Source organism: Zonotrichia leucophrys, chromosome 7 (assembly GCF_028769735.1).
Source record: "Zonotrichia leucophrys gambelii isolate GWCS_2022_RI chromosome 7, RI_Zleu_2.0, whole genome shotgun sequence".
Lineage (NCBI taxonomy): Eukaryota > Metazoa > Chordata > Aves > Passeriformes > Passerellidae > Zonotrichia > Zonotrichia leucophrys.
In genome coordinates, this window is record NC_088177.1 from 37,172,085 (window position 1) to 37,197,346 (window position 25,262).

The window sequence follows — 25,262 nt, forward strand, 5'->3', positions numbered from 1 at the left end:
AGTACCTCCAAAGTTCTTGTGGATCCTCTTGTACCCTGCAGACAAATCCTGCCTCTGCATCTCTCAGTCCTGTTTTCTTTCTCTGGGGATTTCCCTGCAGTTGGGATTTGCAGGTTGTTCAGTGCCCAGATCTGCCTTCCTTCATCCCAAAAACACTCAGGGACAGCTCAGACCACATGGTGTTTACCCAGCATGTGGAAAACTCAGCTCTCAAGTTCATAGATTCCTTTCTTTCCCATTTTGCCTATTTGCCATTTAAACTTCAGGCCTCAGATGTTCTTCACAGACAATTAACACCAGAGGAGCTCTTAAGCCATGGATCCATTTGGCTTGAAAGAACAGATTTTGGGTTTGAGTATCCCATGCCAGTATGAGAAATGTCTGCTCACCTTTAAAAAATTTTAAAGCTTTATTAAACCTTAACAAAATATACAACAAAAGGACTAAGTAAGGAAAAACTGCATCATTGAGAGCCCCCGTGATTATCAGCCATGTGCTCATCTACGAAATGGATGTTCTGCTGTTTATACCCTTAACCCCCTCCCAAAGTTTTGTCAGTCAACTCTTTCTCTGCCATCCATTGGTGGAAGTCACTTTCTTACATCTTGATTGGAGGTCAGGTGTTGATATGCCCTGCCTCCTGGTAACAAGCCAGCCTCCTCTAAATACCCTCACTACTAAGGCTGTTACAAGGCAGAGGGGAAAGCGGACTGTGGGAGGACATATTACTGTAACATTACATTTTAACATCCACATAACCTCTATTTCTCAATTGTGAGAGCAAATTATTACATTAAGTTTCTATAACACCAGTGATTCCCAACATATTTTTATTGAAGGTATGAACTGCGGAAAGAAAAAGCCATTATCTTAGGTTCAGTGATTGCTGTGGTAGAATATATGGATGTTTAATGCTGTTTGCAAATGTTTTGTGTGTCTATAACTATGTCCGTGAATTGGTTTTGCTGTCATAATTGATTTTTAAAAATGGAGAATCTTTTTGGTTAATAGATCCACCCTTTCATAATTTCAAAATAAAGCGTCATAATGCACCAAGTGGTAGATAATGCTCTGGTTGCTCTGTCATCATCTGCATCTGCAAGAGCTTTATGCTGCCTTCCCTTTCCCTACAAAGGATGTGCCTAGAGCTGCAGTAGTTTGGCAAATGTCCTTAAAAATATTTTGGTGTATGCTATCAACCACTACACTAAATGATTTTATTGTCAAAATTACTTCTGTGCTATAATTTTCATGATTAGGGCTTGTCTGCAAATCCTGTCTGTGCATTAATATTGCTTGCTTTCATGGCCCAGGGGCAAACCCTTCCCAGACTGATGTAGAATGGTATTTCTGAGTTCCTGATTGAGTTTTAAGTACAGCTGACAAAAGCCACGTCTGTGTCCTTCCTCCTTCCAGACCCTACTTCATCCTTCCAAAAGGAAGCCTTGCAGGGAAATGAACTTTGATAGTCAATTTTCCATCTTCCTCGCAGTGTCACAATATAAGACTGGTGAAGAATCCAGACCATTTCCTGTGTGAAGCTTTAATATTTTTTCTAATCTTCTGCAAATGGAAAACAATATGGAATGGCAGGAGGGCAGGAATTATCTTACACTGAAAATTCATGTTTAGAAAATCAACGATCTGTTAATTAGCTCTTTTGAGCAAGCCACTTGTAGAAGGATCCCTCATTTGCTTAAATCATAGAATGTCTCCTAGGCCGGTCTGTTCCATGATCTTGCCAGGCACAGAGGTGAGGTTGACAGCTTGGTACTTCCCTGGGGATTCCTTTCTGTCCTTTTTAAAGGTGAGTGCAATGTTTCCCTTTTCCTAGTCACTGTGACTTCACCTGACTGCCAGGAGTTTTCAAATGTCATGGAGAATACTTTGGCAACTCCATCAACCAATTCCCTCCGGACTCTGAGATGCATCTCATGGGGCCCCGCGTGTTTGGGCCATCAGGTGCCCTTATGTTTGGGTTCCTCAAGTGGTCATGTGATCTTCTCTTACACTGAGTGGAATTTTGCTCCCCCAGCCACATCTTGCCATCCATCCATCTATCCATCCATCCATCCATCCATCCATCCATCCATCCATCCATCCATCCATCCACTCAAGAGGTGTGGGAAGAGAGGTTGCCAGTGAAGGCTGAGGCAAGGAAAATTCTTGAGTCCATCAGCCTTTACTTTGTCCATTGTTTCCAGCATCCTAGTCCTGCTTACTGGGGGGGAAAAACTTCCTGTGACCATCCTGTTGTGGCCCTTCTTGTTGTTATTTTCACCCCTGGCCAAGTTCAGCTCCACCTGCACCTTGGACTTCCTGACTTCCTCCCTACATAACCAGGCAGTGTTCCTCCAACCCACTGTTCCTCCAATAGAGAGAGGGGAGTGTTTCCCAGGGTAACTCCGGCCCTGATTTGCATCTGCCAGATAAGATGAACCTTAACCTTTTCTGCTACCTTTGCCGTGTCCAGGTTTAAACATTTACCCAATGCAAATAAGTCTAAAGACCATCCATAAAAATCAGAGACAGATAACTTAAAATCACAGAGCTGGGGACCTCTTTCTGTAGAGGCTCTCAGCTGATCCCTGCAGAAATGGCCCTGGGGCTCAGTGCTTCTCCAGCAGTTGTGCTTCTGCTCCTGTCCCTGCTGGGTCTGGCTGCTGCTGGGAAGCTCCTGGTGGTGCCAGTGGATGGAAGCCACTGGCTCAGCATGCGGGAGGTGCTGGACATCCTGAGGCAGAGGGGACATGAGGTGGTCGTGGTGGCACCTGAAGTGGCTTTGCACATCAAACCATCCAAGAACTTTGTGATGAAAATGTACCCGGTCCCCTACACACAGGAAGAGTTGAAGAAACAATTCCAGGCATTTTTTCATTTTTCATTTGAACAAGGATCTTTTCTGGAAAGATTTGTTAAAGCCTACCAAGGTATCAAAAGAATCACTTACTTTGGAATCACCAGCTGTGGACATCTCCTGCAAAACAAGGAGCTCATCAGGTACCTTGAGGAGAGCAAGTTTGATGCCGTCCTTACAGACCCTGTCCTACTATGTGGGGCAATCCTGGCGAAGCACCTTTCCCTTCCTGCTGTCTATTTCTTACGAGGAATCCCGTGTGGGTTAGATTTTGAAGCTACTCAGTGTCCCAAGCCTCCTTCCTACGTCCCCAGGGGATTTACACAATTTGCAGACCACATGACCTTTCTTCAGCGAGTGAAGAATCTACTTCATGACATCCCAGATATTTTTCTCTGTGATTTTGCCTTTGAACCCTACTCAAAACTGGCTTCAGAGTTCCTGCAGCAAGATGTGACTGTGCTGGATCTCTTACGCCAGGCTTCAGTTTGGCTCATGAGGTCAGATTTTGTGCTAGAGTATCCAAGGCCTTTGATGCCCAACATCATTCCAATTGGAGGAGTAAACTGTGCTCACAAGGAGCTGCCTCAGGTGGGTCACACTCTTTTAATTCATGCCATGATTGGTTTTTGTGTTTAGGAGGGGGGAATTTTTTTTATGCAATAGGAAAGAGCTTCTGTTTCTGGTGAGTGAAGTGAATCCTCATGAAAGGAACCATTTATCTCTCCTTCTTCCTGACTTCCACTTCATATGTAGACAGCTGTTCCTTCTGGCATTTAAAGAGTGCTCTGTTGAAGGGAATCACCAGGGTTTTCTGGTGAAGGTCTGTGATGGGACATTGATTCCACCAGCAGAGTGCCCAGCTGTGATGCCTGGAGCAGATCTGATTTGACATGTCCAGCAGGCCTTTACTGGCACTGATGTTTGGGTTTGGGTGCAGCCTTAGGGATGATGCCAAACTTTGTGTTCCCTTGGATGCTGGCAAGAGCCCTTGGCAGTGTTCCTCCTGGAGAGCCTCCTCTGCTGCTCAAGGGGAGAACCTAGCAAATTGGGTGAGTGCTTTTGGCGCCCTGGCTTTCTCTTCAGTCCTGTTCCCTAGGATTTGTGCGATGTGGGCTGGGATAATGAAGCCCCCATTATGGCTATTCCACACATCCCCAAGTGTGGAGGTGGCTGTGACAGACATACCCGTGCACACTGGGATTGGCCACGTGAGCTTTCACACAACTCCACCACTGCTGGACATCATGGGTGCTTTGTCTGTGACAAAAAGGAAGCCAGAATTAGGCCCTGAATTGTTCTGTGGAAAGTCTCCCTCAAAGAGTACTGTCGGAATTTGACGCTGGCTAGAAGCTAGGCACCCAGAAAAAACCCATTTACTCATTCTGTTCTGCTATATTGGAGCAGAGGAGAGGGAAAGGAAAGACAAAAGGGGCTCATGAGTTGAGGTAGGGATTGGGAAGAAACAGTTTAAGGGCAGAACAGGCTCAAAACTTAAAAGGTATAAAGAAAAATTTATTAAGATAATTAAAAGAGGATAATGATAACTACTTTTTGAATACCTTCCCCTGCACCCCTTGCCCTTCTTTCATTCCCACCAACAATGCAGAGAGACAAAACATGAGGGTTGTAGTCAGTTTGTCCCTTCTAAAAATCTTTCTTCAGTTTGCTTAGGGAGAGGGGTATGTTCTGCTGTGGGGGGTCTTTTTCATGGAACAGTTCTCTGTGAACTTCTCCAACGTGGTTCTAATTTTCACGACTAGCAGTCATGCCCCACCTGCTACAACATGAGTCCCTCCCAGGGGCAAAGCAGTCTTCCTACAACTGTTTGCCTGGGTTGTTTTACTTCATGCCATGTAGTCTTTTGAGGATGAGCTGTTCTAGTTTGGAAGCAAGGGTCTTCTTTTTCTATCTCTGGAAGCTGTAGAAAGCGAAGGGAGACGACCCATCCTCTGATCAGCATTGAACTCCCATTTATTGATCCACCAGGCACATTTTATAACAGTGTTAATTAAGCTCATACATATTGCAAAACCCAAGCTCATCATAGGTTGCAGATTACACATTAATCCCTCCTTTTGTTTTCAATACCTGTGGTTTGTTATTGAAACCAAGATTTGTTTTCTTACCCTGATATGAATGGTTCTCAAGGCCTCCATGTTTGTCACTCTGCTTTCCCATACCTTATCCAAGGAGGAGGTATTTACTTGTTGTTGAAGACAGGCTTGAGAACTCTTGCTGTTTACAGAAACGTGCCTGAGAAACAGGCTTGAGAATTAGCTGCTTACAGCTGCCTTTTACTTCTCCATCACCTGTATTTTTTCATGGCTTTTTTTTCCTTCAAGCCATGTCTGAGCAAAATTCTCCAACAATTTCCCGTTTTTCCTTTTTGCACAAGGAGGTTAGTCTGCCAGGGTTTTTCTATTATTCTACTGACCATATCTTGAATACAATCAAAAAATACAAGGTAAAATAAGTAAAAGCATTATAAGCACACTTAGTATCTCTATAAGGTTCTCCAGCCACGGTCCGAGCAGTGGGTTTTACCCCAAAGGGTTAAAATCACCCCCAACTGAGCCATAATGTCCTGCTTTATCAGGCATTGCACGGTAGGTGGTAATTGGACTAAGAAAAGAAGGCTGTTAGTTGTTGTCATTCATGCGAACCCGGAGAGGAGGCAAACAGCTAGGGCTAATAATGCTGGAATCGACCCCAGTGTCCAACAAGCTTGAAATTGATCCTTTCTGTCCTTGAAATTCCACGTCCACCCTTTTCTTGAGTTTCTCAGAAAAGTTCAAAGTCAGTAAGGTAAATCCTCCGGTGGATTCAAAACCATTTTCCCCCTCTCTTGTCCTTTTGCAGTCTGTAATCCCTTAGTCATTTGGCTCAAGTGGATTGATTTGAAGTGGGAGAAAAGGGGTATATGCCATCACCATATGGTCCAAGCAAAACAAGTAGTCCCAACAAATGCAAATCATAAAATAAACACCTAGCATAAATCTATCTAACATCACTCAAACTTAACAGACCTTAGACTTAAAGCACTTAAAATATTTAAACTTAACAGACTTATTTTCAAATCAACAGAACTTACATGTAAAATCACTTAAATCTAACAAAACTTTAGCAAAAATCAACTGAGTTTAAATTCTACATAGCTTAAACCTAATATAATTTAAACTTAACAGAATCTAACTTAAACTTAATAACACTTAATAGATAATTTAACTTAAACTACTTAATAACAAATAAAACTTACTATAAAAATAGAATATAGCATTTACTATAACTTACTTACAGGCCTGATTCTAAAATACTAAGCTAAAACAACTTTTTTCACGTGTTTGCTGCAGCATTTATACCAAAAAGCACACTCATAACATCTCACTCATACAATCACTCCAACATCTTTAACATTTTTAAATTTTTCAAAATACAATTTTGGAGTCTGATGTTCTACCGACTGAGTTATTTGGGCTTCTGATATCTAAAGTCTCTGCCAGGAAGAACAAAAAGTCCTTTTAACTTAGGTGAGAGACGTCTTGATAGTAATGGTCTTTGGTGTCACTTGTTTATTATCACTGGTCTCTTAACTGCAGTAGGGATCTTTTCTTTTGTTGACAAAAGTCACATTTATTACGGCTGTTAGGTCTAAAACTGAAGCTTTTGCTGGCTGCGGGGCAGAGGTGTCGGATCTCAAGATCTCAGTCCTGAGATGCTGAGCCTCCGAGACCACCTTGGGGGGCTCGGGAGTCCTGGAATGTTGCCAGAAGTGTCTGGTAGCTGGACTTTGGTCCTGCACAGGAGACGACAAGGATGAGGGCTTCACCGGGATGAATGGCGAAAAGATTAGCTAATTAGAGGGTGAGAAACAGGGTTTAGGATTTATGTACAGGGGGGTTTAGAGAAGTAAGATGGAGGAATTGGGGTGTGTCCTGTCCTCCTTCTTCTTCCTCTTCTCCTCCATCTTCTTTGGCCACGGTGGCACCTTTGGATTGGTTATTACTGAGAGTACACCGAGTTATAAGAATAGATGGTATTGGGGAAAAATGATAAATATTGTATACGTAACAATGGGTATAAAGATACGTGGCTGCCCGGGAGGGCAGAGAGTGTGCCCATGGCTGACTGCTGAGCAGATCTTTGTTCGGCTGAAAGAACATCTTTTAGATAAACAATTAATAAACATAAAAACCGAAAGAAGAACTGAAGCCTCTTCTCATCCTTCGATACGCGGGCTGCCCCAAGGCCACCCCGGGCCTTTCCAGGCCCCTCAAACAGCCGAGATAAACCGGACAAGAGGAAGAAACGCTCCCGCTGGAAAAGCGCTCCGGTCCCGCGGCGCGTGTGTCGGAGCAGGCGGACTTCCCCCGCGCTGGGCTCTTTGTTTCGCAAGACTCGCTGGCCAGCTGACTCACTGCGTGCGCTGCACCCATGGCTCCCCCGCGGCGGCTCGGCTCCCCCAGCGGCAGCGCAGCATTTCAGGCGGTCGCTCGACGCGGCTGCTCTCCATGGCGCAGCGCCCACGCCGAGTTTGGAGCGGCACGGCCCCGCAGGCGCCCTGAGCCGCGGCCGCTGCCTTGCACTCAGAGACATGCAGAAGCAGTCTATTGTGCACTACCCGCCATAGCTTACTTAACTTCTTGGCAGTTTAATCACTCTCTGAAGTAGCCTCCCATAATAAATCACTGAATTTATGCCACTCCGATAACTCGTAAACCGTATGGGGGTTAATAAAAACTCCCCTAGCATAGCCGTAAGTCCAACGTCCTGGAAAATCCTTTTGCAAATCCATCCCCTTAACCTGCCATTTTTGTAAATATGCTGCTTGCCTTTCCATACCTATAATCGTCAGTGCTGATTGCAGCCTCTTCAAGGTCCGTGCAGCACGTATCAGTCGGGCTCGCCTGTACGACACCCAAGGCACGACGCGTCTCAGCTTCTTTTTTATCCCTTTTGTCACATTTACTGCTGTCCCGCTGCTAGGATCTGACCAGTTTCTTCGTTCCTTCGTGGTGCATTGCCATATCACGATCGGGTGTCACCATTTTTAGAAAGCGAAGGGAGACAACCCATCCTCTGATCAGCATCGAACTCCCATTTATTGATCCACCAGGCACATTTTATAACAGTGTTAATTAAGCTCATATATGTTGCAAAACCCAAGCTCATCATAGGTTGCAGATTACACATTAATCCCTCCTTTTGTTTTCAATACCTGTGGTTTGCTATTGAAACCAAGATTTGTTTTCTCACCCTGATATGAATGGTTCTCAAGGCCTCCATGTTTGTCACTCTGCTTTCCCATACCTTATCCAAGGACAAGGTATTTACTTTTATTGAAGACAGGCTTGAGAACTCTTGTTGTTTACAGAAACGTGCCTGAGAAACAGGCTTGAGAATTAGCTGCTTACAGCTTCCTTTTACTTTTCCATCAGCTGTATTTTTTCATGGCCTTTTTTTCCTTCAAGCCATGTCTGAGCAAAATTCTCCAACAGGAAGCAAGGGTCTTTTCTCTGTGTTCAAATTCCTCACTAGATCACATCTTTTCTGCATCCACACGCTCCAGCGTGAGCACTCTTTCTCACGGGCTGCAGGTGAACTCTGAATTCCCCCATGCACTTCATAAATTACAGGGAAACTGTTGTTTTTTAGACCTCATCACAGCATGCAGAAGCATCTCAGCTCCAAGGCCTGGAGCACCTCCTTCACCCCCTCCCTCCTTTTCACCAACCTTAGTGTCATCATGTTGTTCTCCTCACGTCTTCACTTCTCCCTTTTCTCTGACTCGCGAGAGAATTGCTGTCTGTGTATTCATTTCTTCTCATGTTCTATTAATTGAAAAGTTTCTGTAGAGTCCTGCAGCACTGAAAGGTTGATCTCATCCGGCCCCGCATCGGGGAATTGCTTGCCATGCTCCTCGCTGCTGGTCAAATGGTGGCCGCTGGCACCATGCAAACCGCACTGGCCACCGGCTTCGCTCAGTGCCTCTCCTCATGCCAGTGAAGCAGAGTGGAAATTTTCCAGGGTAGAAATCCATTTCGAGTTAGGTGAAATGTGCATCTTTGAGTTAAGTCTGTAGCTTGCTGTTTAGTCTGACTGCCTGTTCTCGCAAAAACCCTCTGCTTGGAGAAACTGCTTCAGCTGAAGGACAGAGATAAGGGGGGAGGGGGAAGTCAGGCAGAGTAGGGCAACCTGACCCAGGAGTTCTTTCTGATAAAGAAGAATTAGTGGCAAATGTCACACGGAATCAGTAGAATGAATATGTATGAACCTCTTGTGAAATTGCATGCATATGTATTTGAGAGGGAGATAAAAAAGGATCTGGATTTCTGAGAGGTACGCATGTCATTTAAGGGGAACGATTGCCACATGAGTCCATCACTGTAGTAAACATACCGGCTTTACAACTTCCACAAAAGTTGTGGAGTTTGTTTTCTTCCGTGAATCACTGGGTGCCAGAAAGGAAAAGCTGCTGCCGCCACTCCTCTCTCTTCTGCCCACAGAGCATTGGCTGGCTGAAAGTGACCAAGGAAGCACAGCTCACTGCAGATGGTGCTGGCATAGCCCTGGCTGTATGAGCACTCCTGACCTGGGCTCATGGTATCAGACATGTGGCCACTCACAGAGCCAGGATGGCCCCACACCGTGGCATGGCCCTGGCCAGGCTGGGAAGGAGCCCAGTGGCCCCCTCACCACCTCACGTAGGAGAGGAGGAAAGAGAACTTGCACGCATTTTCTAGTTCTTAGTTATGTCCTCTCACAACCGCCACTAACTTCTCAAATTGGGCCAGCCAATGCGTCAATTGTCAGAGCCTTCAGGGATTGGCTCTGCAGGACTGAGTAGAAGTTTTGATGAGCTTCTCTCTCAGAAGCAGTTTCTGTGGCATCTCTGCCCCCACTAAAAGCCAGATTGTGTTTAACTACCACAAGTGTTCATAAATCTCTTCTCAGAAACCTGGTATCATCCATCCACGTCTCCTGTTTTCTGAGGCAAGAAACGATCGTAAAGAGCTGTTCCACAGCTGCCATAGGGTCTGGATCTCCTAGAGATGAGCTTTCCATGTGAGAGGGGACAGGCCTTGATTGTGGGGAAGGAGCAGCCTCTGCTAGTCCCAAGGGTGATGTGCATGTGACACATCTCCTACATGTGGCACATCTCCTGAACATGCAGAAGGTCCAGCCAGAGGGAAAGGACCAAAGTGCAGTACGATAGCCACACCTGCCTCCTTCCTGGGGCGCTCTTTACTGTTCCTCTGATAGAGATACTTGGGAGTTATCTGGTCATTCTATGGACTTGGCAGGAGTTGCATGCTTGTTCTGCAGCATTTTATCATATCAGGGATTACACATTCACCGCCCAGCACATAAAATAAGGATCCGCAGTTGGGCTGTGCCACAGATTGCTTGAAAGCGCAGAGCAAGCTCTGGTGTTGCTGCAGGTTCCCTTCCTTGGAAGCTCTCAGCTGATCCTGAACATTTCCTGAACACATGCAGAAAGTCCAGCCAGAGGGAAAGGACCAAAGTGCAGTCCCAGAGCCACACCTGTCTCCTTCCTGGGGCGCTCTTTACTGTTCCTCTGATAGAGATAGTTGGGAGTTATCTGGTCATTCTATGGACTTGGCAGGAGTTGCATGCTTGTTCTGCAGCATTTTATCATATCAGGGATTACACATTCACTGCCCAGCACATAAAATAAGGATCCACAGTTGGGCTGTGCCACAGATTGCTTGAAAGCGCAGAGCAAGCACTGGTGTTGCTGCAGGTTCCCTTCCTTGGAAGCTCTCAGCTGATCCCTGCAAGAATGGCCCTGGGGCTCAGTGCTTCTCCACCAGCTGTGCTTCTGCTCCTGTCCCTGCTGGGTCTGGCTGCTGCTGGGAAGCTCCTGGTGGTGCCAGTGGACGGGAGCCACTGGCTCAGCATGCAGGAGGTGCTGGACATGCTCCAGCAGAAGGGACACGAGGTGGTCGTGGTGGCACCTGAAGTCTCCATGCACATCAAACCATCCAAGAACTTTGTGATGAAAATGTTCTCAGTCCCCTACACAAAGGAAGAGATGGATAAAGATTTTGAGGCATTTTTTCATGGTTCATTTAAAGAAGGAACTTTCTTTGAAAGATTTTCTCATGTACGTGAAGGTATGAAAAGAATCACTAACTTTTGGGTCTCCAGCTGTGAAAAGCTCTTGCAGAACAAGGAGCTCATCAGGTACCTTGAGGAGACCAAGTTTGATGCTGTCCTTACAGACCCTTTTGTGCCCTGTGGGGTGATCCTGGCTGAGCATCTTTCCCTTCCTTCTATCTATTTCTTACGAGGAATCCCATGTGGGTTAGATTTTGAAGCCACTCAGTGTCCCAATCCTCCTTCCTACATCCCCAGGATATTTACAGACCTTACAGACCGCATGACTTTTCTCCAGCGGGTGAAGAATCTGCTCTTTGACATCCCAAATGCTTTCCTCTGTGATTTTGGCTTTGAATCCTACTCAAAACTGGCTTCAGAGTTCCTGCAGCGGGAGGTGACAGTGTTGGATCTCTTACGCAAGGGCTCTGTTTGGCTCATGAGGTTGGATTTTGTGCTCGACTACCCAAGGCCTTTGATGCCCAACATCATTCCAATTGGAGGAGTAAACTGTGCTCACAAGGAGCTGCCTCAGGTGGGTCACACTGTTTTTAATCCGTGCCTTGATTGATTTCTGTGTTCAGGAGGGTGGAATTCTGTGTTGCAGATAGGAATTGAGTTTCTGTTTTGGGTGAGTGAGGTGAATCCTCATGAAAGGAGCTGTTTTTCACTCATTTCTGATTTTCCACATCTTGTGTTGGCAGCTGTTACTTCTGGCTTTAAAGTGGTTCTCAGGTGAACGGAATCACCAGGGTCTTCTGGTGAAGGTCTGTGATGGGTTATTGATGCCACCAGCAAAGAGATTGTCAGAATTTGTGGACAATAAGAGGAAGTGTAGTATTCCTTTAAGGACCAGCTCCAATGGGATGTCCCAGAGACTGTTAAAAACTCTTTCCTGGCTCCAAATCCCAGCTCTGATACCTGGAGCAGATCTGATTTGACACGTTCAATACAGCTTTACTGGCAGTGAGGGTTTGGGTGTAGCCTTGTGCATGATGCCAACTGCTCCAATGTGCTGCATGCTTGGGTTCCCTGCGATGCTGGCAAGAGCCCTTTGAGTGTTCCTCCTGGACAGTTTACTGTTCTTCTCTGGGGGAGAGCCTGGAGAGTTGGGAAAATACTTTTGGTATCCTGGCTTTCTCTTCATTCATATTCCATAGGAGTTGTGTGGTGCAGGGCGGGAGCACAAAGCCCAACATGCGGCAATTCCACCCAGCTTGAAGTACAGAGGTAGCTGTGACAATTTACAGACATCCCCATATACAATGGGATTGGCCACCTGAGCATTCACACAACTCCACCACTGCTGGACACCATGGGTGCTTTGTCAGGGATCAAACCAAAGCCAGAATTAGGCTCTGAAATGTTCTGGGGAAGTCGCCCTCAAAGAGTGTTTGTAAATGTCTGCTCAGAAACCTGGTGCCATCCTTCCATCTCTTCAGTCTTCTCAGGCTGGAAACCATCTCAAAGAGCTGTTCCACAGCTGCTCTAGGGTCTGGGTCTCCTAGAGATGAGTTTTCCAAGAGAGAGGGAGAAAGGACAGTCATGGCCTGGAGGGAAGGAGACTCTCTGCTGATTGGAATAGTAACGTGCATGTCATGCATGTGACACATCTCAGAATTTCCACAGCCAGAGGGAAGGAACTAAAGTGCAGCTCCCTCTGCATTCTTAGGGCACCCTTTACTGTTCCTCTGATAGACATATGGGAGTTACCTGGTGTTTCTATGGACTTGGCAGGAATCTCATGCTTGTTCTGCAGGCTTTTATCACACCAGTGATTACACATTTACCACACAGCACATAAAATAATCCACAGTTGGGCTGTGCCACAGATAATTTCACAGTTCAGAGCAAGCACCAGTGTTGCTGCAGGTTCCCTGCCCTGGAGGCCCTCAGCTGATCCCTGCAGAAATGGCCCCGGGACTCAGTGCTTCTCCAGCAGTTGTGCTTCTGCTCCTGTCCCTGCTGGGTCTGGCTGCTGCTGGGAAGCTCCTGGTGGTGCCGATGGACGGGAGCCACTGGCTCAGCATGCGGGAGGTGCTGGACATGCTCCAGCAGAAGGGACATGAGGTGGTCGTGGTGGCACCCGAAGTGAGTTTGCACATCAAACCATCCAAGAACTTTGTGATGAAAATGTACCCGGTCCCCTACACACAGGAAGAGTTGGAGAAAGCATTCAAGGCATTTTTTCATGGTTCATTTGAAGAAGGTTGGATTTTACAGAGATTTTTAAAAGTGTACGAGGGTATGAAAACCCTCACTGACTGTTGGATCACCAGCTGTGAGCAGCTTCTGCAAAACAAGGAACTCATCAGGTACCTTGAGGAGAGCAAGTTTGATGCCATCCTTACAGACCCGGTAGCAGCTTGTGGGTTGATCCTGGCTGAACATCTTTCCCTTCCTTCTATCTATTTCTTAAGAGGAGTCCCATGTGGGTTAGACTTAGATGCCAGGCTGTGTCCCAGTCCTCCTTCCTACATCCCCAGGTCATTTTCAGACCTTACAGACCGCATGACCTTTCTCCAACGAGTGAAGAATCTGCTCTTTGACATCCCAAACGTTTTCCTCTGTGATTTTGCCTTTGAGCCCTACTCAAAACTGGCTTCAGAGTTCCTGCAGAGGGAGGTGACTGCACAGGATCTCTTACGCAAGGGCTCTGTTTGGCTCCTGAGGTTGGAATTTGTGCTAGAGTACCCAAGACCCTTGATGCCCAACATCATTCCAATTGGAGGAGTAAACTGTGCTCACAAGGAGCTGCCTCAGGTGGGTCTTAATCCATGCTGTGATGTAATTTCTGTGTTCAGGAGGGTGGAATTCTGTGTTGTGATAGAAATCAAGTTCCCATTTCTGCTGAGTGAGGTGAATTCTTGGTAAAGGAACTGTTTTTCTCTCATTTCTTTCTGACTTTCCACATCCTGTGTAGGCAGCTGTTTCTTCTGGCCTTTAATTGGTGCTCAGGTGTAGGTAAACACCAGGGTCTTCTAGTGACCCTGTACTAAGGATCTGTGATGGGATGTTGATTCTGCCAGCTAAAGAGATTCTGAGAATTTGTGGATAGTAGAACAAAGTTTTGTATTTTTACAATGGGCAGTTCCAATGGGATCTTCCAGAGAAACTTAAAAACATTTTTCTGGCTCCAAAGCCCAGCTCTGATGCCTGGAGCAGGTGTGCTTGAACACATCCAGCAGGCCTTGACAGGCACTGAGGGATGAGCTGCAGTCTTGCCCATGGTACCAGCCAGTCAACTATGCCATGTGCTTGGGTTCCCTGGCATGCTGGCAAGAGCCCTGGGCAGTGTTCCTCCTGGAGGGCCTCCTCTGCTGGTCCAGGGGAGAGTCTGGTGACTTGGGTGAGTGCTTTTGGTGCCCTGGCTTTCTCTTCATTCATTATCCTTAGGATTTGTGTGATGTAGGGTGGGATCCCAAAGTTGCAGTGACAATTTCACCCATCCCCAAGTGTGGAGGTGGCTGTGACATCTGACAGACGTTCCTGCACACTGGGGCTGGCCATGTGAGCATTCACACAACTCCACCACTGCTGGAAACCATGTCCATTTTGTCAGTGACAAAAAGCAAGCCTGAATTGGGCCCTGAATTATTCTGTGAAAAGACCACCTCAAAAGTGCTCATAAATCTCTGCCCAAATCTCCTAGCTCACAAAGCCAACCCCTGCAATTCCTTGAGGCAAGTCTGGGGCACTGGAAGTGCTGCTTGATGTAGATCACATATCCTGCAGAAACCTGGCATTGTCCTCTCCATCTTCTCTGTCTCCTCAGTCTAGAAACCATCTTAAAGAGCTGTTCCACAGCTGCTGTGAGGTCTGGGTCTCCTAGAGATGGGTTTACCAAGACAGAGGGAGAGGGGACAGACTGTGGCTGGGAGAAAGGAGAAGCCTCTGCAGGTCTGAGCGGTGATGTGCATGTGATACATCTACACGTGTCTTATCTGAACATGCAGAAGGTCCAGCCAGAGGGAAAGGACCAAAGTGCAGTCCCAGAGCCACACCTGCCTCCGTCCTGGGGCGCTCTTTACTGTTGCTCTGAAAGAGATAGTTGGGAGTTATCTGGTCATTCTATGGACTTGGCAGAAGTTGCATGCTTGTTCTGCAGCATTTTATCATATCAGGGATTACACATTCACTGCCCAGCACATAAAATAAAGATCCAAAGTTGGGCTGTGACACAAATCGCTTGAAAGCGCGGAGCCGGCGCCGGAGCTCCTGTGCTGCCACGGGTTTCCTTCCCTGCAGGCTCTCACCTGATCCCTGTAGGAATGGCCCCAGGGCTCAGTGCTTCTCCACCAGTTGTGCTTCTGCTCCTGTCCCTGCTGGGTCTGGCTGCTGCTGGGAAGCTCCTGGTGGTATCGGTGGATGGGAGCCCCTGGTTCAGCATCCGGGAGGGGCTGGAAATGCTCCAGCAGAAGGGACACGAGGTGGTCGTGGTGGCATCTGAAGTCTCCTTGCACGTCAGACCATCAGAGAACTTTGTGATGAAAATGTACCCGGTCACCTACACACGGGAAGATATGGACAATGCATTCAAGGCATATTTTAATATTATATTTGAAGATGGATCTTTTTTTGAAAGATTTTTTAAAACAGTAGAAGCTTCGAAAAGATTCACTGATTTTTGTTTCTCCAGCTGTGAACAGCTCTTGCGAAACAAGGAACTCATCAGGTACCTTGAGGAGAGCAAGTTTGATGCCATCCTTACAGACCCATTTATGCCCTGTGGGGTGATCCTGGCTGAGCATCTTTCCCTTCCTTCTATCTATTTCTTTCGAACAATCCCTTGTGGGTTAGATTTTGAAGCCACTCAGTGTCCCAATCCTCCTTCCTATGTGCCCAGATCATTTTCAGACCTTACAGACCGCATGACCTTTTTCCAGCGAGTGAAGAATCTGCTCTTTGACACCCAAAACCTTTTCCTCTGTAATTTTGTCTTTGACCCATTCTCAAAACTGGCTTCAGAGTTCCTGCAGCGCGATGTGACTGTGCAGGATCTCTTACGCAAGGGCTCTGTTTGGCTCCTGAGGTTGGAATTTGTGCTAGACTATCCAAGACCCTTGATGCCCAACATCATTCCAATTGGAGGAGCAAACTGTGCTCACAAGGAGTTGCCTCAGGTGGGTCACATTCTGTTTTTGATTTGTGCTCTGATGTAATTTCTGTGTTCAGGAGGCTTGAACCTTGTGTTGCAGATGGGAATTTACTTCCCATGTTGCGTGGTTGGATGAATGTTCCTGAAATTTTGTAGGCAGCAGTCCTGTACTTTCTCACCTCCCAAGTATGCTCTGCATTTTTTGGTTTTCATTTTACATATTCAGAGCTACGTTGTGTGACTTTTTCTAACCTAGTACTCTCTTAGCGAGTTTTGAATGAGTCTCTTGGGCTGTCAAAGCCTTGCAGACAGGTGCAATTCCTAATTCACAAATTGTTGTAGATGGTTCTGGTCTTTACTGAGAGTACACCTCAGGCTTCTGTCCTTGTTGTCTCACTACATCTTTCTTTGCCATTGAATTTTTTGTGCTTTTTCACCTGGGTATTTCCAAAGCTGGAATCCAGAGGAAGGTGGCAGGCTGGGGGCTCTCAGGTTGAGCAGCAGTCGCTCTATTTGCAGGCAGATCTAGGAAAATTTTGCCATGATCATGATGGCTGTGTGAGACACAACAGCAATTTCAGATGTTTCAACGGGCTACAATGGGTTGGCAGGTGGCGCTCAAAGTCACAAAAGTGCTAAAGGTTTTGTTATAAAACACAAGGCTTGTCTGGTACATGCCCCACATTTATCAGCTGCCTGAACTTTGCTGCTGGTTGTGCAGCTTTTTATCACACCTGTGATTACACATTTACCACAGAGCAGATAAAGCAAGGATACAAAGTTGGGCTGTGGCAGAGATTGCTGAGAAGCGCGGAGTGAGCGCCAAACCTCCTGTGCTGCCGCGGGTTTCCTTCCCTGCAGGCTCTCAGCTGATCCCTGCAGGAATGGCCCCGGGACTCAGTGCTTCTCCAAGAATTGTGCTTCTGCTCCTGTCCCTGCTGGGTCTGGCTGCTGCTGGGAAGCTCCTGGTGGTGCCGGTGGACGGGAGCCACTGGCTCAGCATGCGGGAATTGCTGGACATGCTCCAGCAGAAGGGGCATGAGGTGGTTGTGGTGGCACCCGAAGTCTCCCTGCACATCAAACCATCCAAGAGCTTTGTGATGAAAATGTACCCGGTCCCCTTCACTCAGGAAGAGCTGGACAAAGTTTTCAAAGGGTCAGTAATGGATTTATTTAAAGAAGGACCTTTTCTGGAAAGAGTCATTAGACAGTACCAACAGGCAAAGAAGACCTCTGCTCTCTTCCTGGCCACCTGCACACACTTAATCCACAACAAAGAACTCATCAGGTACCTTAAGGAGAGCAAGTTTGATGCTGTCCTCACAGACCCTATCCTCCCCTGTGGGGCAATAGTGGCCGAGTATCTTTCCTTGCCTTCCGTGTATTTCCTGCAGCAAATTCCGTGTGGTTTGGAATATCAAGCCACCCAGTGCCCCAATCCCCCTTCCTATGTCCCCAGAGTATTTACAGACCTTACAGACCGCATGACCTTTCTCCAGCGGGTGAAGAACATGCTCTATGACATGCCCAATTTCTTCCTCTGCGACGTTGTCTTCCAACCTTATGCAGAACTGGCTTCGGAGTTCCTACAGCGGGAGGTGACCGTGCCGGATCTCCTGCGCCAGGCTTCCATTTGGCTCATGAAGCTGGACTTTGTCTTGCACTTCCCAAAGCCCTTGATGCCCAACATGGTTTTGATTAGTGGAGTAAATTGTGCTTACAAGAAGCTAAGTCAGGTGGGTCACGCTCTGTTTTCTCTTCTTGTTCTTGCAGGCTTTGGAAATCTCAGGGAAGCTGAAACACAGCTTTCATGAGAAAGGAGGATTTCAAACTGCTCGTGCTTTGCAGGGAGGTGCTTGTTCTGGTATCTGGGAAGGATTATCAGAGTAGAAAGTTGGAGAAAGTACTGTATATGGAGTTATCTCTGGTAGAATCCCCTTGGTCCTGTGTCTCTGCTTCGAGACAGCTTTGGATTGAAGTGGGTTCCTCAGAGCCTCTTTCATCAAGGGAGTTGATGCGACGCAAGACACACTTTAAATTGAGGACATGTTCATTCAGAATCTGATCCAATCAGGCAGATTTCCTCTACAATTCTGTCTCCTTTCATTCCCTCAATGAGGGATTTTCAATGTTCTAAATTGCCATAGGCGCAACAAACATTGTCACCTGGAAGAACATTTCAAGTCTCGCTGAGAACCTTCTGTCAAAGCATGCTCAGTGAACACAGGATTTTCTTTTCTGTGTCATGTCCAGTTTTAAGTGTCCCTACAATCTCTAGTTATTGGTACCTTTGTGTAACTTGGTACGCTATTAGTGACTTAGAAACCCATCTATGGGGCGGACAAAGCCTTAGAGTCAGGTGAAATCCATGATAAGCAAATTGTTGTAGTTGGGTCTGGTGTTCACAGAGAAATGCACCTCAGGCTTCTGTCCTTGTTGCCTCTCTATGTCATTTTTAGCCAGTGAATTTATGTTCTTCCTCACTGGGGATTTCCAAAGCTGTATTCTGGAGGAAGGTTGCAGGCTGGGGGCTCTCAGGTTGAGAAGCAGCCCCTCAGTTTCCTGGCAGATCTAGGAGATTTTTGCCATGGTGATGATGGATGTTGGAGGTTTAGCAGACAATTTGAGGAGTCTGACAGGGCTCTGTTGGTTTGGCATGTGGAAGTAAAAGGTGAAAGAGCTGCAAAGATTTTGCAATAGAAACATGAGGCTTATTGGTTGCATCCCCCATATTTATCAGCTGCCTGAACTCTGATGCTGGTTATGCAGCCTTTTATCACACCTGTGATTACACAATTACCACAGAGCAGATAAGGCAAAGATACAAAGTTGGGCTGTGGCAGAGATTGCTGAGAAGCGCGGAGCGGGCGCCGGAGCTCCTGTGCTGCCGCGGGTTTCCTTCCCTGCAGGCTCTCAGCTGATCCCTGCAGGAATGGCCCTGGGGCTCAGTGCTTCTCCAGCAGTTGTGCTTCTGCTCCTGTCCCTGCTGGGTCTGGCTGCTGCTGGGAAGCTCCTGGTGGTATCGGTGAATGGGAGCCCCTGGTTCAGCATTCGGGAGGGGCTGGACATGCTCCAGCAGAAGGGACATGAGGTGGTCGTGGTGGCACCCGAAGTCTCCTTGCACGTCAAACCATCAGAGAACTTTGTGATGAAAATGTACCCGGTCCCCTACACACAGAAAGATATGGACAGTGCATTCAAGGCATTTTTTAATATTACATTGCAAGATGGATCTTTTTTTGAAAAATTTTATAAAACAGTAGAAGCTATGAAAAGATTCACTGATTTATTTTTCTCCAGCTGTAGACATCTTCTGCAAAATAAGGAGCTCATCAGCTATCTTGAGGAGAGCAAGTTTGATGCCATCCTTACAGATCCTGAAATACCTTGTGGAGTGATCCTGGCTGAGCATCTTTCCCTTCCTTCTATCTATTTCTTACGAGGAATCCCGTGTAGGTTAGATTTTGAAGCCACTCAGTGTCCCAGTCCTCCTTCCTATGTGCCCAGATCATTTACAGACTTGACAGACCGCATGACCTTTTTCCAGCGAGTGAAGAATCTGCTCTTTGATACCCCAAACCTCTTCCACTGTAATTTTCTCTTTGACCCATTCACAAAACTGGCTTCAGAGTTCCTGCAGCGGGAGGTGACTGTGCAGGATCTCTTTCGCAAGGCCTCTGTTTGGCTCCTGAGGTTGGAATTTGTGCTAGACTATCCAAGACCCTTGATGCCCAACATCATTCCAATTGGAGGAGCAAACTGTGCTCACAAGGAGCTGCCTCAGGTGGGTCACATTCTGTTTTTAATTTGTGCTGTGATGTAATTTCTGTGTTCAGGAGGCTTGAACCTTGTGTTGCAGGTGGGAATTGTCTTCCCATGATGTCTGGTTGGATGAATGCTCCTGAGTTTTTATAGGAAGCAGTCCTGTACCTTCTCACCTCAAAAGTGTGCTCTGCATTTGCTGCTTTCATTTCATATATTCAGAGCTACGTTGTGTGACTTTGTGTAACTTGTTACTCTCGTATTGAGTGACGAATGGATCTGTGGGGCTGTCAAAGCCTAGCAGACAGGTGCAATTCCTAATTCACAAATTATTGTAGTTGGTTCTGGTGTTTACTGAGAAATGCACCTCAGGCTTCTGTCCTTGTTGCCTCCCTACGTCTTTCTTTGCCATTGAATTTTTGTGCTTCCTCAATGGGGTATTTCCAAAGCTGGAATCTGGAGGAAGGTGGCAGGCTGTGGGCTCACAGGTTGAGAAGCAGCCTCACTATTGCAGGCAGATCTAGGAAAATTTTGCCATGGTGAGGCATGTTTGCCAGCTAACAGCAAATTTGAGGAGTCCGAAGGGGTTGTGTTGGCTTGGCACGTGGCGCTAAAAGGTGAAAGAGCTGCAAAGATTTTGCAATAGAAACATGAGGCTTATCGATTGCATCCCCCATATTTATCAGCTGCCTGAACTTTGCTGCTGGTTATGCAGCCTTTTATCACACCTGTGATTACACATTTACCACAGAGCAGATAAAGCAAGGATACAAATTTGGGCTGTGCAGAGATTGCTGAGAAGCGCGGAGCGAGCGCCGGAGCTCCTGTGCTGCCGCGGGTTTCCTTCCCTGCAGGCTCTCACCTGATCCCTGCAGGAATGGCCCTGGGGCTCAGTGCTTCTCCACCAGCTGTGCTTCTGCTCCTGTCCCTGCTGGGTCTGGCTGCTGCTGGGAAGCTCCTGGTGGTATCGGTGGACGGGAGCCCCTGGTTCAGCATCCGGGAGGGGCTGGAAATGCTCCAGCAGAAGGGACACGAGGTGGTCGTGGTGGCACCCGAAGTCTCCTTGCACGTCAGACCATCAGAGAACTTTGTGATGAAAATGTACCCCGTCACCTACACACGGGAAGATATGGACTATGCATTCAAGGCATTTTTTAATATCACATTTCAAGATGGATCTTTTCTTGAAAGATATTTTAAAACTGTAGAAGCTATGAAAAGATCCTCTGATTTATTTTTCTCCAGCTGTAGACATCTTCTGCAAAACAAAGAGCTCATCAGATATCTTGAGGAGAGCAAGTTTGATGCCATCCTTACAGACCCTGTATTACCTTGTGGGGCGATCCTGGCTGAGCATCTTTCCCTTCCTTCTATCTATTTCTTTCGAGCAATCCCATGTGGGTTAGATTTTGAAGCCACTCAGTGTCCCAATCCTCCTTCCTATGTGCCCAGGTTATTTTCAGACTTGACAGACCGCATGACCTTCTTCCAGCGAGTGAAGAATCTGCTCTTTGATACCCAAAACCTTTTCCTCTGTAATTTTCTCTTTGACCCATACGCAAAACTGGCTTCAGAGTTCCTGCAGCGGGAGGTGACTATGTCGGATCTCTTTCACAAGGGCTCTGTTTGGCTTTTGAGGGCAGAATTTGTGTTGGACTATGCAAGACCCTTGATGCCCAACATCATTCCAATTGGAGGAGCAAACTGTGCTCACAAGGAGTTGCCTCAGGTGGGTCACACTTTGTTCTTAATTTGTGCTGTGATGGATTTCTGTGTTCAGGAGGCTTGAACCTTGTGTTGCAGGTGGGAATGGTCTTCCCATGATGTGTGGTTGGATGAATGCTCCTGAGTTTTTATAGGAAGCAGTCCTGTACCTTCTCACGTCTAAAGTGTGCTCTGCATTTGCTGCTTTCATTTCACATATTCAGAGCTACGTTGTGTGACATTGTGTAACTTGGTACTCTCTTAGTGAGTGACGAACGCGTCTGAGGGGCTGTCAAAGCCTTGCAGACAGGTGCAATTCCCAATGCACAAATTGCTGTAATTGGTTCTGGTGTTTACTGAGAATACACCTCAGGCTTCTGTCCTTGTTGCCTCCCTACGTCATCCTTTGCCATTGAATTTTTGTGCTTCCTCAAGGGGATATTTCCAAAGCTGGAATCTGGAGGAAGGTGGCAGGCTGGGGGCTCACAGGTTGAAAAGCAGGCTCTTGCTTTGCTGGTAGATCTGGGAAAATTTTGCCAGGGTGGTTGAAGTTTGCAATCTAGCAGCAAAGTTGAGGAGTCTGACAGGGCTATGATGGCTTGGCACGTGGCAGTAAAAGGTGAAAGAGCTGCAAACATATTTTAATAGAAACATGAGGCTTATGGGTTGCATCCCCCATATTTATCAGCTGCCTGAACTTTGCTGCTGGTTATGCAGCCTTTTATCACACCTGTGATTACACATTTACCACAGAGCAGATAAAGCAAGGATACAAAGTTGGGCTGTGGCAGAGATTGCTGAGAAGCGCGGAGCGAGCGCCGGAGCTCCTGTGCTGCCGCGGGTTTCCTTCCCTGCAGGCTCTCAGCTGATCCCTGCAGGAATGGCCCCGGGGCTCAGTGCTTCTCCACCAGCTGTGCTTCTGCTCCTGTCCCTGCTGGGTCTGGCTGCTGCTGGGAAGCTCCTGGTGGTATCGGTGGATGGGAGCCCCTGGTTCAGCATCCGGGAGGGGCTGGAAATGCTCCAGGAGAAGGGACACGAGGTGGTCGTGGTGGCACCCGAAGTCTCCTTGCACGTCAAACCATCAGAGAACTTTGTGATGAAAATGTACCCCGTCACCTACACACGGGAAGATATGGACTATGCATTCAAGGCATTTTTTAATATCACATTTCAAGATGGATCTTTTCTTGAAAGATATTTTAAAACTGTAGAAGCTATGAAAAGATCCTCTGATTTATTTTTCTCCAGCTGTAGACATCTTCTGCAAAACAAAGAGCTCATCAGATATCTTGAGGAGAGCAAGTTTGATGCCATCCTTACAGACCCTGTATTACCTTGTGGGGCGATCCTGGCTGAGCATCTTTCCCTTCCTTCTATCTATTTCTTTCGAGCAATCCCATGTGGGTTAGATTTTGAAGCCACTCAGTGTCCCAATCCTCCTTCCTATGTGCCCAGGTTATTTTCAGACTTGACAGACCGCATGACCTTCTTCCAGCGAGTGAAGAATCTGCTCTTTGATACCCAAAACCTTTTCCTCTGTAATTTTCTCTTTGACCCATACGCAAAACTGGCTTCAGAGTTCCTGCAGCGGGAGGTGACTATGTCGGATCTCTTTCACAAGGGCTCTATTTGGCTCTTGAGGGCAGAATTTGTGTTGGACTATGCAAGACCCTTGATGCCCAACATCATTCCAATTGGAGGAGCAAACTGTGCTCACAAGGAGTTGCCTCAGGTGGGTCACACTTGGTTCTTAATTTGTGCTGTGATGGATTTCTGTGTTCAGGAGGCTTGAACCTTGTGTTGCAGGTGGGAATTGTCTTCCCATGATGTCTGGTTGGATGAATGCTCCTGAGTTTTTGTAGCAAGCAGTCCTGTACCTTCTCACCTCAAAAGTGTGCTCTGCATTTGCTGCTTTCATTTCACATATTCAGAGCTACGTTGTGTGACTTTGTGTAACTTGTTACTCTCGTATTGAGTGACGAATGGATCTATGGGGCTGTCAAAGCCTAGCAGACAGGTGCAATTCCCAATGCACAAATTGCTGTAATTGGTTCTGGTGTTTACTGAGAATACACCTAAGGGTTCTGTCCTTGTTGCCTCCCTATGTCTTTCTTTGCCATTGAATTTTTTTGCTTCCTCAAGGGGTATTTCCAAAGCTGGAATCTGGAGGAAGGTGGCAGGGTGGGGGCTCACAGGTTGAGAAGCAGGCTCTTGGTTTGCTGGTAGAACTAGGAAAATTTTGCCAGGGTGGTTGAAGTTTGCAATCTAGCAGCAAATTTGAGGAGTCTGACAGGGCTCTGTTGGCTTGGCACGTGGCAGTAAAAGGTGAAAGAGCTGCAAACATATTTTAATAGAAACATGAGGCTTATCGGTTGCATCCCCCATATTTATCAGCTGCCTGAACTTTGCTGCTGGTTATGCAGCTTTTTATCACACCTGTGATTACACATTTACCGCAGAGCAGATAAAGCAAGGATACAAAGTTGGGCTGTGGCAGAGATTGCTGAGAAGCGCGGAGCGAGCGCCGGAGCTCCTGTGCTGCCGCGGGTTTCCTTCCCTGCAGGCTCTCACCTGATCCCTGCAGGAATGGCCCCGGGGCTCAGTGCTTCTCCAGCAGCTGTGCTTCTGCTCCTGTCCCTGCTGGGTCTGGCTGCTGCTGGGAAGCTCCTGGTGGTATCGGTGGATGGGAGCCCCTGGTTCAGCATCCGGGAGGGGCTGGAAATGCTCCAGCAGAAGGGACACGAGGTGGTCGTGGTGGCACCTGAAGTCTCCTTGCACGTCAGACCATCAGAGAACTTTGTGATGAAAATGTACCCGGTCTCCTACACACGGGAAGATATGGACTATGCATCCAACGCATTTTTTAATATCACATTTCAAGATGGATCTTTTCTTGAAAGATATTTTAAAACAGTAGAAGCTATGAAAAGATCCTCTGATTTTTTTTTCTCCAGTTGTAGACATCTTCTGCAAAACAAGGAGCTCATCAGATATCTTGAGGAGAGCAAGTTTGATGCCATCCTTACAGACCCTATATTTGCCTGTGGGGTGATCCTGGCTGAGCATCTTTCCCTTCCTTCTATCTATTTCTTTCGAGCAATCCCATGTGGGTTAGATTTTGAAGCCACTCAGTGTCCCAATCCTCCTTCCTATGTGCCCAGGTTATTTTCAGACTTGACAGACCGCATGACCTTTTTCCAGCGAGTGAAGAATCTGCTCTTTGACACCCAAAACCTTTTCCTCTGTAATTTTCTCTTTGACCCATACGCAAAACTGGCTTCAGAGTTCCTGCAGCGGGAGGTGACTATGTCGGATCTCTTTCACAAGGGCTCTATTTGGCTCTTGAGGGCAGAATTTGTGTTGGACTATGCAAGACCCTTGATGCCCAACATCATTCCAATTGGAGGAGCAAACTGTGCTCACAAGGAGTTGCCTCAGGTGGGTCACACTTTGTTCTCAATTTGTGCTGTGATGGATTTCTGTGTTCAGGAGGCTTGAACCTTGTGTTGCAGGTGGGAATGGTCTTCCCATGATGTGTGGTTGGATGAATGCTCCTGAGTTTCTATAGGAAGCTGTCCTGTACCTTCTCACGTCTAAAGTGTGCTCTGCATTTGCTGCTTTCATTTCACATATTCAGAGCTACGTTGTGTGACTTTGTGTAACTTGGTACTCTCTTTGTGAATTACGAACGTGTCTGAGGGGCTGTCAAAGCCTAGCAGA

At 46.9% G+C, this 25,262-nt stretch overlaps 9 protein-coding genes across 9 annotated transcripts; all 9 read left to right on the plus strand.

Annotated features, from left to right (window-relative positions):
- The first annotated feature begins 2,596 nt into the window (after positions 1–2,596).
- LOC135450665 (UDP-glucuronosyltransferase 1A1-like) lies at positions 2,597–7,487 on the plus strand. Its single transcript, XM_064719044.1, has 3 exons — positions 2,597–3,448; positions 5,457–5,466; positions 7,126–7,487. Exons 1-3 carry the CDS (start codon positions 2,597–2,599, stop codon positions 7,485–7,487), a joined length of 1,224 nt encoding a protein of 407 aa, XP_064575114.1.
- Positions 7,488–10,661: 3,174 nt separating this feature from the next.
- LOC135450666 (UDP-glucuronosyltransferase 1A1-like) lies at positions 10,662–11,549 on the plus strand. The gene has a single exon (XM_064719045.1). It carries the CDS (start codon positions 10,662–10,664, stop codon positions 11,547–11,549), a length of 888 nt encoding a protein of 295 aa, XP_064575115.1.
- Positions 11,550–12,889: 1,340 nt separating this feature from the next.
- LOC135450667 (UDP-glucuronosyltransferase 1A1-like) lies at positions 12,890–14,810 on the plus strand. Its single transcript, XM_064719046.1, has 2 exons — positions 12,890–13,741; positions 14,754–14,810. The coding sequence occupies exons 1-2, from the start codon at positions 12,890–12,892 to the stop codon at positions 14,808–14,810; spliced, it is 909 nt and encodes a 302-aa protein (XP_064575116.1).
- Positions 14,811–15,249: 439 nt separating this feature from the next.
- LOC135450668 (UDP-glucuronosyltransferase 1A1-like) lies at positions 15,250–16,162 on the plus strand. The gene is made up of 2 exons (XM_064719047.1): positions 15,250–16,101; positions 16,154–16,162. The coding sequence occupies exons 1-2, from the start codon at positions 15,250–15,252 to the stop codon at positions 16,160–16,162; spliced, it is 861 nt and encodes a 286-aa protein (XP_064575117.1).
- Positions 16,163–16,960: 798 nt separating this feature from the next.
- LOC135450669 (UDP-glucuronosyltransferase 1A1-like) lies at positions 16,961–18,651 on the plus strand. The gene is made up of 2 exons (XM_064719048.1): positions 16,961–17,812; positions 18,646–18,651. The coding sequence occupies exons 1-2, from the start codon at positions 16,961–16,963 to the stop codon at positions 18,649–18,651; spliced, it is 858 nt and encodes a 285-aa protein (XP_064575118.1).
- Positions 18,652–19,008: 357 nt separating this feature from the next.
- Positions 19,009–19,921, plus strand: LOC135450670 (UDP-glucuronosyltransferase 1A1-like). The gene is made up of 2 exons (XM_064719049.1): positions 19,009–19,860; positions 19,913–19,921. The coding sequence occupies exons 1-2, from the start codon at positions 19,009–19,011 to the stop codon at positions 19,919–19,921; spliced, it is 861 nt and encodes a 286-aa protein (XP_064575119.1).
- A 794-nt stretch (positions 19,922–20,715) lies between these two features.
- Positions 20,716–21,627, plus strand: LOC135450672 (UDP-glucuronosyltransferase 1A1-like). Its single transcript, XM_064719050.1, has 2 exons — positions 20,716–21,567; positions 21,619–21,627. Exons 1-2 carry the CDS (start codon positions 20,716–20,718, stop codon positions 21,625–21,627), a joined length of 861 nt encoding a protein of 286 aa, XP_064575120.1.
- Positions 21,628–22,422: 795 nt separating this feature from the next.
- Positions 22,423–23,334, plus strand: LOC135450673 (UDP-glucuronosyltransferase 1A1-like). Its single transcript, XM_064719051.1, has 2 exons — positions 22,423–23,274; positions 23,326–23,334. Exons 1-2 carry the CDS (start codon positions 22,423–22,425, stop codon positions 23,332–23,334), a joined length of 861 nt encoding a protein of 286 aa, XP_064575121.1.
- A 794-nt stretch (positions 23,335–24,128) lies between these two features.
- LOC135450674 (UDP-glucuronosyltransferase 1A1-like) lies at positions 24,129–25,040 on the plus strand. Its single transcript, XM_064719052.1, has 2 exons — positions 24,129–24,980; positions 25,032–25,040. Exons 1-2 carry the CDS (start codon positions 24,129–24,131, stop codon positions 25,038–25,040), a joined length of 861 nt encoding a protein of 286 aa, XP_064575122.1.
- The last annotated feature ends 222 nt before the right edge of the window (positions 25,041–25,262 follow it).